The sequence below is a fragment of the Ascaphus truei genome, chromosome 3, assembly GCF_040206685.1.
Source record: "Ascaphus truei isolate aAscTru1 chromosome 3, aAscTru1.hap1, whole genome shotgun sequence".
NCBI lineage: Eukaryota > Metazoa > Chordata > Amphibia > Anura > Ascaphidae > Ascaphus > Ascaphus truei.
In genome coordinates this window covers 77,957,099-77,975,034 of record NC_134485.1, presented here as the reverse complement: position 1 = coordinate 77,975,034, position 17,936 = coordinate 77,957,099, and the positions used below count along the sequence as shown (strand labels likewise).

Below are 17,936 nucleotides of genomic sequence, written 5' to 3'. Positions count from 1 at the left end.
TGATTCCTGGGGTCACCGCAAGCTCTCGAACCAATCCACGATCCCAAACAGCAACGAGCCACAAGTAAAAAAAATCCAAAGTCCTTTTCTTATTTCTTTTTCTTCATTTGTAAATTGTAATCCAATTTTGGCTCTTTCGGGGTCTTGTATCTTGTATCTTCTTCTGTATCTTCTTCATCATCTGTATCTTCTTCTTCTAATTTTTTTTGTGACGTCATGTAAAGGAAGTGAAGCCAGCCAATCAGAATGGCTGTGCTTCCTTTCCCTTTAACATGACGTCACCAAAAGCAACATGGCTGCCATCACATTGTACTTCAGCCAATCAGATTGTGGGAACTATATCCCTAATCTGATTGGTTGTTGTAGACCACGTGACTCCCTTTGGATGACGTCACATCCTTTCCCAAATAACTCTGTCACATGGTCTACTACAACCAAAAAAAAAGACACATGGTTTTCACAGCCAATCGGAGGCGTGTGAACAATTTTCACTCAAATGTGACGTCACAGGCCTAGAAAAGCCTGTGCAGCCTCATTCGACTGCAAGAAGCCGAGGAGGGAGGACCCTCTCCTCCAATAGGAATAGAAGGGCGTGACGGATGAAGATGAAGAGATACAGATGAAGAAGAAGATATAGAAGAAGATACAAGACCCCGTAAGAGCCAACATTGGATTACAATTTACAGAGGAAGAAAAAGAAAGAAGAAAACGACTTTGGTTTTTTTTTTTTACCTGTGGCCCGTTGCTATTTGGGAAATGCATGAATATCTTTTTTTTTTTCCTGATGGCTGATTTTTAACAATGACTGGACAGAGGGCCGGGTACTCTAGGAGTCACCCATGTTGTTCAACTATATGGGCTCATGCAAGAAAGATGTGGCCTATGAGTCAACATACGATAGGCTTTGTAAGCAGACTTGCTTCCCCAATTAAATCATGTCATCAACAGATGATGAAGAATAGAGAAAGTATAGACAATAAACATAACGGGCCATGTCTACAAAGTGGTGCTAAATTGTAAGGTACTTTACGCCAATTGAAGTTAATGGAATGAAAAGTGTGTTACGGCTCCAAGGGGTGTTTTATGGCTGAAGAGTCAGCACAGATTACCGTATATACAGTATAATGTTGTTCAGAGTGTTCTCTGCTTTCTCCGGTCACGTTTCCCCTATGTGAATTCATCTAACTGTACAAAACTTCGCTTTACCTTGCACTAGGTCACATGCATAATATGTTTTTTTCCCCCTCGATAAACCTTTAATTGGCCAGATATATGATATACAGTAGCAATAGCATTATGGTTTCTGTATATGTAACATGCTGAGAAAAAGAAAACCCTTATTTTGTGTTCTGAATTACATGGTGTTTGGCAGTTGAGAGAGGATCATTGTGTTTCCGATGTATCTTCAATAAAACAAAAATACCTCTGCATTGCAAGAACTAGGAATACTGTGTAACGGGTATTCCCCCACCCAAGAGCATATGGTATATGTGTGCGGGGAACCTAATGTTACCAGGTGTGGTGCTTTACCTGTTAGGCTCACAAGGGGCCTAAGCCTCCGCCACGGGGAGCCGGGGGCACGTATAATAATAATAGGAGTAACCTCGTACTCGGTGCAGCGCCTCCACCTGCGATGGCTCCCACCAGAGGGGGAGTGATTCTCGCAGGACAATATATATATATATCACACAACAGCATGTAAAACAACCAATAACTTTACTTGTGAGCATAGGAAACGTACTTTTGCATATAACATCAACAGGTGTCCCTCCCTAGAGGAGACACTAACTACTGCGTCTCGCAGGACGCTATCCCCCTTTCACCGGGTGATCCCACCCCGTGTCCAGTAACCCCACACAATATGACCTCCACCCACAAGTGAGATAAATATGTGTGACTGCGCAGCCACTATGTCTTATATGAATAATATAGGATCGTTGGTGCACTTGGTGATGGTTACCTGCCGAGCACTCCAGTGCCCGGGCCTTTCAAGGAGCTTCACAAAGGATCCGGAGGCTGACGAATACAGGAACTACCGTCCGGGGCGATCCCACCTGGATGGCTGCTGCAGTCGCAGCGGAGGTCTGAGCACAAACATCTGGATGGAAACGTAGCGTCCGCTGTGTCCCTAACTGACTCTGGATAATAATAAGGGGGGCCGGGTCCCTAACCTGGGGCCTGTCCCTACAACACTCAGCTACTGGTGACTCAGGGCTATCTGTGGCCTAGGGGGCTGCTGGCCTAGTGCAGGGAGTCACTGACTCCTGCGCCCTACCTCCTTCCCCTAGCTGCTCCGGTCACCAGCTGCCTAACGTGCTCCAAGCCCGCGAAATCTATCCAATCTCCCCTGCAGGGAGATGCTGTCACCCTATTGGCTCCCTGGGGTCATGTGGGCGCTCCTAGGCTCATGGGATATGTAGTCCCTTCCAAGAGCCCTCTTCCTATTGGTCCGGGTTGCCGCGCTATCACTGCGCATGCGCGACCTGTTTGTGGGTCTCCCGGCGCTTCTGGCCCCTGCGCATGCGCAACGCACCTTGCAATGGCGGTGCCCTGCACCGTGAGCCACCGGGACCTCAGCAACGCGACAGCGGCCCTAGCAACGGGCCGTGCGCGTCCCCAGCAACCGGCCGCATCCATAGGAGAGGCGCGCTATGCTAGCGCACGCCCCCGCACTTCACCCCGAGCGGCTGCCGTGAGTAACCGGAGGGGGTATCTTACTATACGAAAAGGAGAAGTGGTACTTCTAGTTCACATTACATACTGTGTCCTGGAACAAGAATTCCCATTTCTGTCCCCTCTGTTCACCCCCCCCCCCCCTCCCCTGCTTTGCAGCTTCTGTCTGTCAGTTCCCCATTTTCAGCTGCATGTATTTTGCTCTGAACACACACATTGTGTCTGTGTGATTTATACAATGTTGCCATTCCTGCCTCTGTGCATGAAGTCAATGGGTTACCTCTGGTAATGGTAACCTCTGAGATCTTTCTCAGAATGGGCAATTCTGCCCCTCCCCCCTCTGTCTTGATGACAGTTAGTTAGTCCCATCTCACTTCTAGATCCTTGCTCCTCACTTCCTTTTCCACCCAGGACATAGTGAGTACAGTATCTGCCTGCTAACTACCCCGGCGAGGCCTTTCTGTTTTACCGTAGTCTAACCTCATACAAGCATTCAGACAGAGAAGCACTCTCTACTCACACTACACCTACAAGCACCCGTTGTTTTCCACTTCTGCAATAAAGTTAAGAAAGACAATAAGGACTTGTGATGATTTGAAAGAGGGAAGACATGAGTTAAGCTATCTGGGTCTATTCACACCCTATATGTGATCCAGGGTCCAGAATATATTGTCCATTTTGAACATGCTGGTCTTAGTGTCAATATTTAAAGTTAACCCAATTTGGCATGTGATCTGAGTGATTATAGACAGCAGTAAGAGAAAGTAGGGAGGAGTTACAGGTCACACGTGTCATAAATGGGACAGAAGACATTTTGCATCTACAATAATTTGTACAAAAACCATGGTTTACCTAGTTAAAGACGCAATCCTAGGCAGCAGATATTTTTATGTGTGTGTGTGTGTGTGTGTGTGTGTGTGTGTGTGTGTGTGTGTGTGTGTGTGTGTGTGTGTGTGTGTGTGTGTGTGTGTGTGTGTGTGTGTGTGTGTGTGTGTGTGTGTGTGTGTGTGTGTATGGGTGTATATATAGGCCTCAGTTAGCATGTTAAATGTTAAAGTTCATGACAGTACAATTAGAAAAAGACTGAACAAGTATGGTTTGTTTGGAAGGGTTGCCAGGAGAAAGACTCTTCTCTCTAAAAAGAACATGGCAGCACGACTTAGGTTTGCAAAATTGTATCTGAAATGTTGTATTGTATTGTATGTCTTTATTTATATAGCTGTAAATGTACATAGCGCTTTACAGTAGTAATACATATCATATAAATAACAAATAATATAAATAACAGATCATGGGAATAAGTGCTTCAGACATAAAAGTAACATTAAGGAAGAGGAGTCCCTGCTCCGAGGAGCTTACAATCTAATTGGTAGGTAGGGAGAACGTACAGAGACAGTAGGAGGGAATTCTAGTAAGTGCGTCTGCAGGGGGCCAAGCTTTATGTATCATGTGTCCATGATTATCCAGTGCTATTCAAATGCTTCTTTAAGCAGATGTGTCTTAAGGTGAGTCTTAAAGATGGATAGCGAGGGTGCTAGTCGGGGAACTGAGGGGAAGGGCATTCCAGAGGTGTGGGGCAGAAAGTGAGAAAGGTTTTAAGTGTTCACAATGTTCAGCGCTCCTCGTGATATGGAAAGATGTAAGAGAGAAAAGAACAATATAGTGAAGTACGTTCACATAATATTTTTAGCACATAAAGATGGTAAGATATGCACTTACATTTAAGTGCCTATACCAGGCACGTGAAGGTATCTTTTGATGATAATTCACCTCCGTGTTTGTTTGTAACTGAACAAACCACAAGACTTCTGGAACAATGTCCTTTGGACAGACGAGACCAAAGTGGAGATGTTTGGCCTTAATGCACAGCGCCACGTTTGGCGAAAACCAAACACAGCATATCAGCATATCAGCACAAACACCTCATACCAACTGTCAAGCACGATGGTGGAGGGGTGATGATTTGGGCTTGTTTTGCAGCCACAGGACCTGGGAACCTTGCAGTCATTGAGTCGACCATGAACTCCTCTGTATACCAAAGTATTCTAGAGTCAAATGTGAGGACATCTGTCCGACACCTAAAGCTTGCCGAAATTGGGTCATGCAAAAGGACAATGATCCCAAGTACACCAGCAAATCTACAACAAAATGGCTGAAAAAGAAAAGAATCAAGGCGTTGCAATGGCCCAGTCAAAGTCCAGACCACAAGTTGATTGAAATGCTGTGGCTGGACCTTATGAGAGCTGTGCATAAACAAATGCCCACAAACCTCAATGAACTGAAGCAAGGTTGTAAAGAAGAGTGGGCCAAAATTCCTACATAACGATGTGAGAGACTGATAAAGTCATACAGAAACCGATTACTTCAAGTTATTGCTGCTAAAGGTGGTTCTACAGCTATTGAATCATAAGGTATACTTAGTTTTTCACACATGGCTTCTCCATTTTGGCTTTATTTTTGTTAAATAAATCATGACACGATGTAATATGTCATGTGTTGTTGTTCATCTGAGGTTGTATTTACCTAATTTTAAGACCTGCTAAGGAGCAGATGATTGTTATTATGTCCTGGTAGCGCTCGCACCATGATTGGTTGCGAGCTGACCACCCTTGTTCACCTCCCGGTATTTGAGGTCAGTGATACTGTGGCGGCCGCCTTTATTCTACCACTTACCCGGATAATTCCGGTGCTTGTCTCCATTTCTAGCGGAGTTTCCCGCGCGGCGGCCGCATCATCAGATAAGCGCTTAATAGCATTAGGATAAAGGCGGCCGCCACTGTACCATTGACACAGGCCTCCTCCCACTGTGAAGAAGCGCGCCGAGACGCGCGAAACAGCTGTCGGGTAGAGTGACATCAGTCCTCTTGACTGTCACGGTGACGAGCGGAGTGCTCTGAATGTAGCAGTGTGTGGATACTTAGTACACAGATGGCTTTTCTGAAACAACATACTAGAAACACACCACTGACTTCAGTGACTACGTATCAGGTTGTATTGCTCTATACTATTTGTGGCAGCAACTTATTAGGATCCCATTGTTACTCTGTGATGTATTTCCAATCTGCTATCATGGCATTGAATGCAGTAACGGTATATTAGTGACTTCTCCTATGACAATTGAGTCTGGCAGTACTATGCTTTATAACAGGGGGAAAAAACCCGGGCGCTCCCTGAAGGATGTATAACCGGGGACAAATAAACATATAATAACGACCTTGAAATCGTATACAAGGGTCCCCTCAGTTTTGTCGTCTCGTCCTGTGACTCTGACCCCAATAGGATCTATCCAGGATCCTTGTTAGTACAGGGATACAGAAAATAAGGGGGAGCACAGGGTGAGGATCCCTACTGTAGTATGTTTAGCCTCTAAATGATGAAAGTGGGTGTAGTGAAAATATACAAAAACACTTACACGGCCTTGTGTAAATGCTTTCACATCAAGGTATCTTTACGTTTTTCTTTCCTCTGCTGGAAAGGTTTTCCTTCTTCCTTCTCTTCAGGTCTTGTACTCTTCTTACGTTCGCCGACCGCTTGCAGTGGTAGTTTCTCCCTCAGAGCAAAATGAACATAAAAACAGATATGTGAGGGAAAAGATAAAAACACAGACTATGATAAAAAAGGCAACCAAAGCTGCAATCACTCACACGGGCAAGTGTGAGTGCAATCCTGGGGGGGATGGTATCTTATCTTGCTTCTGGGATTTCAGCGTTTAAATGACATGGGGATGGTACATAAATAATAAAAATGTGTATACAGGATAATACTCACACGGCCCCGTGTGAGCAGGCACACATAAAAATATCCTTTTGTTCTATTTGGGTTCCCAGTGTTAACTCCCAAAAGTGGAAAGTATAACAGGTAGCCCCTCCTTGGTGATGATGTGGAAATGAAAAAGTCCGAGTTAAAACAGACTGCAGTTTATTTAACCATACGTGGCACTTAAAAACATATCATGAAGTTAGATATAAAACCAGCAACATGAAAACAACCAGAAAATAAAGATAAATAGATAAAAAGATAAAAAGATCAGCCAGTCACCAAGGAGGGGCTACCTGTTATACTTCCCACTTTTGGGAGTTAACACTGGGAACCCAAATAGAACAAAAGGATATTTTTATGTGTGCCTGCTCACACGGGGCCGTGTGAGTATTATCCTGTATACACATTTTTATTATTTCTGTACCATCCCCATGTCATTTAAACGCTGAAATCCCAGAAGCAAGATAAGATACCATCCCCCCCAGGATTGCACTCACACTTGCCCGTGTGAGTGATTGCAGCTTTGGTTGCCTTTTTTTTATCATAGTCTGTGTTTTTATCTTTTCCCTCACATATCTGTTTTTATGTTCATTTTGCTCTGAGGGAGAAACTACCACTGCAAGCGGTCGGCGAACGTAAGAAGAGAACAAGACCTGAAGAGAAGGAAGAAGGAAAACCTTTCCAGCAGAGGAAAGAAAAACGTAAAGATACCTTGATGTGAAAGCATTTACACAAGGCCGTGTAAGTGTTTTTGTATATTTTCACTACACCCACTTTCATCATTTAGAGTACTATGCTTTATACCATTAGTTGAGTACCTAGTTATGACTTAAGGGCATGATCACTACTTGTTGGGATCTTGTGTGTATAATCTGTTGCTGCATTTACTTTATATGTGAGCATGGACATTGTTCTGTTTCTCCAGTGAATACCTACATGGGGTGTATATAGTTGCATCAAACCCTGTATCAACAGGACCTGGATAAGTGTGGTTATTATACCTTTCAACTATATCTCACACTGGACCTATAGCCCCTGCATTTATTCACCAGCTGCTCCGTCTCGTCCGTGGAGTGTTTTAACTACACTGTATATATTATGTCACGTATTTTCGTCGTGTTTTACAGTTAATTAAAGTTTATTATTTTGCGTCTTGAGTTTAATGGTGTTGTGGTACCTTTGATGGTCTGTTCCCATTAAACTACTACTTGTAGTATACTTTATTCAATACTTTCACATCATGAGTGCAATTATTAGGTGGCTTGGGTGACCTCTTTTGTCACACTTTTGTGTGTTCTTCTGTATCCATTTCCCCTATGCACTAGATATTTCATTGTTTGTTTGGTGAGCGTAGTGTCTTTGTGTGTCTGTGTCCTGGTATGTAAACCCATAGAATTCAAAGAGGGTGTACTTTCTTTTTCACACCACTACTATATATATATATATATATATATATATATAACAGAGCCCTCCCTCAGGACACTTGATTACGCCCCAAGCGGTTACAGAGGCCCAGCGCTCTTCCTCACAGCAATGATTGCCGGGGAGAGAGCTGGGCCTCTGCAACATTTTACGACGTCATATCGTGCCAGGTTGCCATGGCAACATGCCGACGTGTGACACAGTGACACCGTGATGTCACTCGGGGGCTCCTTAAGGTGAAATTACGGCACTGCATAGCTTCCAAGAAAAGTGCTGAAAACGGCGGGTCTCAGTTGTGTAGGAAAGTTTACTCCTGGTCCATGTTAGCACACAATTATAAAGTCACAGAAAGAAGACGGTGTGAAACAGCGCTATAAATATTAATAAAAACACTTAATTAGTGAACAACACTGGCAGCCAGGTAAAAACTGACAGTACGGTCAGTCAGAGAGCATTGAAAAAAAAGGATAAACCGGTGCCACAAATAATAAAGTGAAAACCAAACCAAAATGGTGTAAAGTCCAAATGGAGTCCTAGTAAGGCTGGTAATGAAGGATTCTCACATCAACGAAGTAATACTGTATGTGGAAAAAGAAAAAAAAAACAAATTATGGTGCAGTAAGTCAATCACTGAGACTAAAAGACAAAGTCAGACTAACAACACAAGACAAACAAGACAGACAAACGAAAATACACTAGCACGGCTTAATAATAAAGACAAAGCTAATTTATTACTGGTTGTGGAGGGTGACAGTAACACGCATCCGGAGGGGTAAAATTAAAAAAATTGTGAGTAGGGTTTTTAATTTTACCCCTCCGGATGCGTGTTACTGTCACCCTCCACAACCAGTAATAAATTAGCTTTGTCTTTATTATTAAGCCGTGTTAGTGTATTTTCGTTTGTCTGTCTTGTTTGTCTTGTGTTGTTAGTCTGACTTTGTCTTTTAGTCTCAGTGATTGACTTACTGCACCATAATTTCTTTTTTTTTTCTTTTTCCACATACAGTATTACTTCGTTGATGTGAGAATCCTTCATTACCAGCCTTACTAGGACTCCATTTGGACTTTACACCATTTTGGTTTGGTTTTCACTTTATTATTTGTGGCGCCGGTTTATCTTTTTTTTTCAACACAATTATAAAGTGTTCTTAAATCAAGAACAATTAGAAATGCACAATTTTAGAGAGCTCGAAACCCAGACCCACCATATTATATATCTATATATGTATTTGTGTTAATTGGAGTGCCACTTGGAAAGTGACCTCAAGTATGCTACAAGAAAGAAAGAAATTAAGAGCACACAGATCGACCTCTAATTCGGCCACTACTATAAGACAGATGCAATTTAACTTGTTAACGCTCACATTGAGCTCATTTAAATAAATTAGGCATTTACGCGCTTCCCCTCCGCCCATTGAGTCATTAGATTAACGTGCCCCATGCAAACAGTGTTTGAATTTTACAAGGCGCTAACCACCATATAACGCCTGCGCAATTAGCTTGCGCTACGACTAACGTTAGTCAACTCTAAATCGGCCTCAACGCGACTAAATTATCTTACAGAGTAGATACTTCTAATACCGATGATGCATCACTGTTAAGGAAACTGCAGTAGGTCTCAAATGGAAACTTTACTTTCAAATTATAATTATTTTCAAACGCTATCTTGCCGTTATCAAAATGGTCCTTGTTACACACAGTCATAAATGACATCATGGAATGAGACATTTCTATAGTAGAAAGATGCAGAACACTGAACATGGCAGCACACAGAGGAAAACCATGAAGTCCATTACTTGGTATGATTTAGCATGATTATTTCAATTATATTTCGACCTTTCTTGATATAAGAATGCCTTTAAAAGTGACCAAACCATTTGGAACTTTAATTTCACCAGGTCCAATAAAATGTATTGTTACCAGATATTTGTTGACTTAAGCATTGGTCTGCCATAATTATAAATACCGTAAGAACAACAAAACTATGTGGGTTGAATATGTGCCTGCAGATACCAGAGTTCACAAACAGTTTTATGATAAAGAGGTAAAGTTAAGAACGAATTACTTTATCTTCTTGTCAAAAAGTCTGTGGAAATCAAACTCCCCGAAGCAAATGTAGCCCTGGGTAATTTTGGGGCTATAGTTCTTTCTCCCCCTGTGCAATAATCCCTGGTAAGGGCAGGTTTGCCAGGAGTAATCATGGGTTTTCCCCCACACACCTATGCTGTGCAGTAAGGCAGTAAAGATAGTGTCATCAGGCTCTGTGTCCAATTAAAGTGACACAGGGGTGGTGCCTATTGGAGCTACTTATTGCATAGCATTTCCTGAATTTAGTTAGTTCCTTACCACCCTTGAAAAAGGATAGTCTATCCCAGCAAGCTGCCAGGGCTCTGGCAGGCTTTGTGGCCCTCCCTCTGGGAGCGGTGAGGGAGACTATTCCTTTTACTCCACCAGGGAGTAAGAGAAGAGCAAGGACAGCTTCTAGGGCCCTGACTAGGTGTGGTGTCCAGGGACATAGGGACTTCCTTCGGGTGACAACCCAATGCTGAGCGGCTAAGTGACTGGGCTGCATGATGGGCAGTCTGCCTGTGGAGGAAATAAAGCATACCTTTGCTAAAGAACCCTTCGCGTCTGAGCCTGGAGTCATTCAGGGAGAAGTTGCACAAAGAGGTCCTCCTTGAGAGATTCATCCCTACTACGCTGGGTATCTGTTGGAGATGGAGGCGCTGTACCACGAGTGAGTATGACTCAGCCATACCTCGAAAGCCAGTCCTGATGACATCCCCCATACCACTGCGGGAGACTCAGGGCCCCCTGTTGCCAGCAGGTTTGCACCACATTCACTCAAGTAACCAGTACACCCTTTCCCCTAGGGTACCCGACCTGAGATTGGGGGGGGGGGGGGGAAACAGGGTTACACAAACTATATGATTTTTCTATTTCGCGGCATATTTTGAGGCATACTCATGTGTGCATAAGTCAAAAATGTGAAAAACACCAATTACAATTTATCTTGCATATGCCAATTATTTTTGTCTTCATTCACATTTCTGAAAACAATCACCTGAAAATGTGCAAAGTGAACTCAGACACCTTTGCACAGCTATAGCAAACACAGGTTAGTTACATCTTAGCAACAGCTTTTTGTGGTATCAAAAGCTTATGAACAATACATTTATGTATGTACTGTTATGTATTTTATGTATTGCCCACGGTGTACTCCGTGTTTTACAATAGAGACATTACAGTCCAGGGAATTATAATACAATACGTGCAACACACAAAATCCATAGGAAAGGTAATCCCTGCACTGGAGAGTTTACAATCTAAGGCCGCGATTATTGTGAGCGCGACGGCGTGCGATTTCACGCGCTGCACGAACAAAGTGCAGCAGCTGATACGGACCGACAATAGTACGCGCAAGTGTGGCGCGATGTAGATTTTTGACAAGACAAATGATTTTTACTTTTCGCACAACAGCCGCATCACGGCTGCGTCACGCAAGCAGTTCAGCCAATGGAGGCAAACCAGCCTTCCATGCCTCCCCATTGCCCCCATCTAAAATCACATCACTCGAGCGACAGGTGCGCGATGCCATGCACTCTGTTGCACACATGCGTGCCTACTATAAACGCAGCCTAAGTGGTCTATTGGGAGACTTACAGAGACAGCAGGTGAGAGAGTTGCAGTAGATGGCAGTGCTTGGTCACAATGGTTGGTAGGAGCGACTGTGAGTGGGGGACAGTAGCCATTTGAGTCTGGGCTATTGAAATGCTTAATTTAAGAGATGAGTTATAAGATTTGACTTAAAGGTGGGGAGAGAAGGCGATTGGCATATACCGAGTGTGAGGGAGTTCCACAGGTAAGGCTCAGTGAGGGGAAAGAGTTTAAGGTGTGAGAGCAGTAGAGGTGAAAGGGGTGGAAAGGAGACTTTTATAGGTAAAGCACAGTAGATGAGCATGTAGGGTGGAACAGATGAGTGGAGAGCCTTGAAGGTACGGAGGAGCTTTGTAGGTGAATGTAAGTGAGTGAATGAGTGAACGCCCTTTACAAGGCAGGAAACTACACACTGGTGTCAGGTTTCTTAACTGAGCTCCCTGAAAGGTGTGGAATGAAATGATTAAACAGGGTTTAAAAAGCAGGAAGTGAGCACCTGTCAGGGTCCCTGTTGGAGTCTCTGTTAAAGTTCCTGTTCCTGCTTTGCAAGAGAGGAGGGTCACAGAGAATTGCCTGTGACCAAGCTGGGATTTACACCCAGCCACAATGGAGCTCCCGCCCCGCAGGGATCCAGGCTTCTTGTTCACTAGAGGGATTTGCCTGGGAACAGTGAGGAACCCAAAGCCCCGCACCGCAGAGAAGCCTGCACAGAAATAGGACAAGAGACTTCCTGAGAGCAGTAGGACTACAACGCCTGCATCTGAAGTTTGCCTGAACAAACCAGAGATGCCAGACCAGCATACTAAGATAAGACTCTCATATATATTGTTCCCTGATAAATTGTTATGTTTTGGGACTGGGAACTCGCCTATCCAGCCAGTCAGATAGTTAGGGACTGGTCAGTCTAGTAATTCTCCAAATTGGAATAGGCTTTGATTTTATGCTTTGTTTTGGCTTAAAGGGACAGTGCCCGATACTTTGTTGCTTGGTGTTGTAAATATACCCTGCTGAGGGCAGTCCTGACGAAGTATGTTGTATGAAACGTGTTGAGGTCACAAGGGGCTGCTACTCTAGTGTCCACAGGCAAGAGAGGTGTACCGGTAGTAGAGAGGAGAGTACATCTTTGGAAATTCAGCTAATGCTGTAGGTTAGAGGGATGGGTGTTCCAGAGAAGAGATGGGGCATAAAGAGAGGAGGAGAGGATAGAGTTGACGAGTTGACAATATGTACTGAATAAAGACCTTCCATGTTAATTTACTATAAGGTATCACAAACAAATAAATACTGTCTCTCTCTTACTCCGTCACTCAACGTTCTAGTATCTGCAAAATGTCTCTATAAAGCGCTATGTAAAACTAGCAGCGCTATACAAGAACAAACTATTATTATTATTATTATTATTATTAATGGGTGTGAGTAGTTTACGCCCGAAGAGACCTGCAAGGTTTCCTAAATCTATGCATGTTATAAACTAATTTATGAAGAACCCTCATGTTGGTTCCCTAAAATGTATCACAACACCCACTGAGACTATATTTCTCTGTAAAAAAAAAAAAGATACACGCCGCTCACATTAAGGTAATGGGGGAGGGGGGGTAACAAAAGTTCCAAATGCTACTGATTTTTAGTTACCCACCATGATCTTACTTTGATTACTTTGCTGCTTGCCCTCTGCTTCACATGGCAAAGTCAACAACAAGGAAAAGTAGAAGAATCAAAAAGGAACAAACCTGAATTTTTCAACGATTTAAAAAAAAAAAAAAAGAAGTAAAAGTTTCTGGTCCGTCATTTGCATGGACCACACCCTATTCCGTATGCTCTGAGGCCCTCTCCCTCTCGCCCAGGAAGATATTAGCTACAATCACGAGGTATCAGTTCCGTACATCAAATGAAAAGATAGACATTTTCAGGGGATGACAAATTAAACTTCAAATTTCTTGTAACCCAACAGGAAAAGGGGTTGGTGCTTCTGCAATGTATTATTTTTATTGTCAAAATAGAATTTATACCCTTTAATACAGGGGAAGCCAACTCCAGTCCTCAAGGGGCTACCAACAGGTCAGCTTTCAGGATATCCCTGCTTCAGCACAGTGGCTCAGTCTTCGACTGACATACAGCCAGCCACCTGTGCTGAAGCAGGGATATCCTGAAAACCTGACCTGTTGGTAATACAATGTGCAGTAGATTCATGTTTATTCTCCTGGTTTATTACCACATTTACCATAATTTCCGATTCTGGGGGATGCGGTAGACTAAAATGTTACGGTCCGAGTTAGAAAATAAAATGGCTGTTGGTAGTTTACTTGCTGGTAAGCCAATTGTTATCAGCGACATCAATGGAACATGCCGGAATTTAGAATGTATTCATCTTCCTCCAGTATGTTTCGCCGGCTCTCGGCTGCCATTTTTACTAATCCAAGGAAACATCAGTGGGTCTCAAACTTGTAATATTATATCTCCAGACAAAAAAAGGGGGGGGGGGGGGGGAAAGGTGGAACAAAGTGGATATCCACATTAAAAAGCATTTATAGTATGATTCACTCTTGCGATGCAAATCACCTGTAGTATCAGTAGGTGGCTAAAAATGATTATAAAACATAAATGGGGCTGTAAGTAACTCACAGCACAGTACAAGGGGCAAAAATAAATGTTAAAATGATTGTAGCATTTAACACGTGAAATAGCCAATAAAAGGATTAATCTAGTGTTGTCCCGTAACTCACGTAACAGGTGTGTGTGTGCACAGAGAAACAGAACACAAAGCCTATGTTATGACGTGTCCCAGTCAGTCACTGCAGCCTTTATGGATAGATACACCATTTTCAGGGCTTGATAGTAAACACAGGTTTATTTCTCATGCAGATATCACTTTTCCTTTGTGCATCATCTTCTAGTTCTAGTTCTAGTCCTATTCCTCTGGCAGAATGTCTACTATCCTCATTATATAGCCTATTTATAAAACATTTAAGCAATAGGAATTCTTGAGATGAATATCTTGTTTTCTGCTATGTCTCAGGTTACATTAGAGAGATAAAGACATTTAAAAGAAAGATCTTGTGATAAACAAAGGCATTATACATGCTGTAAGTGTGATACTTATTCTGTGCATTTGACCCAGTTTAACGTACCATTTTTTCCAATGACTGTAAAAAAGCATAAAGATGTCTCACATACTCAGTGACTCTCACTCAATACAAAGCATTTCTCACTGATTCCTAGAATATATAAACTCATAGTATTCACTGGAACCTCACCTACTCCAGAGATGTCAACCTCCGAGGACGGAAATCGGGGAGAATCAATTGTTTGGGACCAAAACTAGCATTTTAATAGAAAAGAAGTGAATTCTATAAGTGCCTTTTTATACCCAGAACCCCAGCGCTCACTCCTTTTAAGTTTTTCAACCCTAATATCAATGGGACACATGAGCTTGGTTACTATTCCACAAACCCCCTTACTGGATAACCAAACTCCTGCAGTGTCAATGCACTGGAAGTTTTGAGGACAGAAGGGCAGCCTAAAACATACCATCTATTTCGTTTTTACCACTCACAAAGAGTAAAAATAAGTGTTTTTGTATTGCCTTCAATTAAACAAGCAACCATATCCCACCATCTGGCCAGTTTTGAGAATCGCAGTGATACAATGCATGAAATAAAAGAACTTTACAACATCCAGAAATTGCTACTTTTTACACTCAAGCAAAGCTCGCTCTGGCCCCCTGAAATAAGTTAATGTCAGCCCTTTTGTGTGTTTATGTATCTGGCGATCTGATAACTTGTACCAATGAGTTTGTGTTGCACTAATATGCATTGATGTTTTGGGTTCTACTTCTGAGTCTTTGCCTCACTGCATATACAACATACAGTACAGTATACTATTGTGTGTGTGTATGTATATATACACATACTGTATGTACATGTACTGTACATATTTTATTGTAATGGGTATTCCTGTAGGTACATTATCACCATTTAGTGGATATACTTATATGTGCTGTACATATTATTAAACACACTTGTATGTATAATGGATATAATGTATAATAAATATGTGAATCAACAAGTTATCTTAATGTGTATGTTTAAGTATAATCATTGCAAAAGTAATGACAAATGCTGCACACCATAAATACAAAAATCAATACAGTTACTGGGGCTCCTGTGCTCAGGGATAGCCTACAAGTAATCCAGTGAACATGGTAAAGAGAAGCAACACAAGGCACTTCGGGTTTGCTAACAGGGCAACATTTTATGCTCACTGTATATTCCCATCAGAAAGGTCTATGTGCATTTATAGTTTTAATTGTGTGCCAATCATATTATTTGGATATGCACTAGATGTAAGTGTATATGTGTAAAGGTTACTGAAAGTGCAATTTTATCTACACGTCACTATGATCAATGCATGAGTATCTATTCTATTCTATGCCTTAGATCAGAGGGGTTTTTTTTAACCTTTTTTTGATTACGGAACCCTATAATGGTATTGTGAAAGTTAGCGGGACCTCAACAGTCTTTAAAAGCGCGTCTGAGATCAGATGCATTGTAAGGAACCCCAACCCTCTCTAATAGCGCGTCTGAGATCAGATGCATTGTAAGGAACCCCAACCCTCTCTAATAGCGCGTCTGAGATCAGATGCAATGTAAGGAACCCCAACCCTCTGTAATAGCGCGTCTGAGATCAAATGCATTGTAAGGAACCCCAACCCTCTCTAATAGCACGGCTGAGATCAGATGCATTGTAAGGAACCCCAACCCTCTCTAATAGCGCGTCTGAGATCAGATGCACTGTAAGCAACCCCAACCCTCTCTAATAGCACGTCTGAGATCAGATGCATTGTAAGGAACCCCATTCCTCTATAATAGCACGTCTGAGATCAGATGCATTGTAAGGAACCCCAACCCTCTCTAATAGTCTGTCCGAGATCAGATGCACTGTAAGGCACCCCAACCCTCTCGAATAGCGCGTCTGAGATCAGATGCATTGGAAATTCTTCTGTATTTGGTACAATTTTCAAATGACCTGAAAATTGCAGGGAAGCCTTTTGGAATGCCCGGGGAACCCAAGAGTTCCTAAGAACCCCAGTTGATGTTCTAATATATCAACTGTTACAATGATCAGTGTGTACACGTCCTTGTGTGTATGCCTGGATGGATAAGTCCTCAATGGATATCTGCGCCCATGTCTACAAGTCAGGCATCTCCGTGCATGTGTGTTTATTCCAATTATACACTAATGCTGAATTTCCACTCATAGTGATACCTATATACTGTATGTTACATGACAGTCTGTGTATGGGCAATGGTCACTGTGCTCATATTGAGGATCTATGGGTGCATGTCCTAAGATCAAGGAATAAGAGGAACCATGTGCAACCTCCCGCCCCCCCCCCCCCCCCCTCCCACACACATATTACATGCATGCAATGTGAACACGTGTGTATTTGTACATGTACCTCCTTCTTGACGTTCCACAGCAGCTTCTCCTTGGCGCTGTCATCTGAGCAGCTCATGGTGCAAGAGGTGGGATGATGGAGAGATGCTGCTCTTCCTTGGTACCCTCGGCTTTGTCAACACCCCCCTCCCTTGGTGCCTGGCTGCTGGTGCTGATGCTTGGTCCCCGGCTCCCAGTGAGCAGCACTCAGCGATGCTCCCCCTGCCTGCAGCACGCGCGCTGCTGCTCCTGCTCCTGATGCTGCCGCGGTCTGTCATTCCCCAGAACTCGGCGTGACGTCACAGCGCCGGGCTGCCCCCGCAAACCCTTCCCCACCCCGCCTCCTATACTTGGCTGCACGCGCACTCGCTGGCTGGCTTGCACGCGCGCTCTCTATTGGGAGTGGGAGAGGGGGCTGGTGGTGTTGCAGACTGACCGCGTCGGAGGCGTCGCTATGGCAACCGGTCCAAAAAAGCCTCACAGGGAGGGGCCATTGTGAAGCACAAGTGGAGGGAGGCAGGGGGAGTGATGGAGGAGCAGTGTGGGGGGAATCATACCGTACTGACACACTCTCCCTGTGCACAAGAGAGACTCCCTGATTTATTTACATGAAAAAAACTAAAAATGTATCTTTCTGTTTTTCCTGAAAATAATCCCCTCATCCCAATGCAAATCATAGGCAGTTTTACAAATATCCCACCTGTTCCTCTCAAATGTCCCTGAAATAAGTTTGCAAATGTTTGGGCTCATATAATGGGGGTAGGGAGGAAAGAGCCCATACTACATGGTGAAGCCTACTAGTGAAGTCATATGTTGATATAAAATTAAATAACACACAGAACCCCAGCAAGCTCATTTTAGGAACCCCTGAGCCCCCACAAAATATATATGTATATAAGTGTCAAAAAGGAGAGCTATTGAGCGTGGCAGGGGTTCCTAAAAGGAGCTTGCTGGGGTTCTGTGTGTTGTTTGTTAACTTATTTTCAGCT

General features: G+C 43.2%; 1 protein-coding gene across 10 annotated transcripts in view; it reads right to left on the bottom strand.

The window, feature by feature from the left end:
- The window catches only part of SGSM2 (small G protein signaling modulator 2), a 348,102-nt gene extending 330,785 nt beyond the window's left edge, over positions 1 to 17,317 (bottom strand). For 5 of the 10 annotated variants that reach the window (XM_075594362.1, XM_075594357.1, XM_075594356.1 and 2 more), the window contains exon 1: positions 16,970 to 17,315. In XM_075594362.1, the coding sequence (XP_075450477.1) occupies positions 16,970 to 17,026 (57 nt within the window). In that variant the 5' untranslated portion in view covers positions 17,027 to 17,315. Of the gene's footprint in view, positions 1 to 16,969 lie in introns of all 10 variants that reach the window. The other 5 variants (XM_075594353.1, XM_075594358.1, XM_075594354.1 and 2 more) reach the window with 4 other exon arrangements.
- Between the last annotated feature and the right edge of the window lie 619 nt (positions 17,318 to 17,936).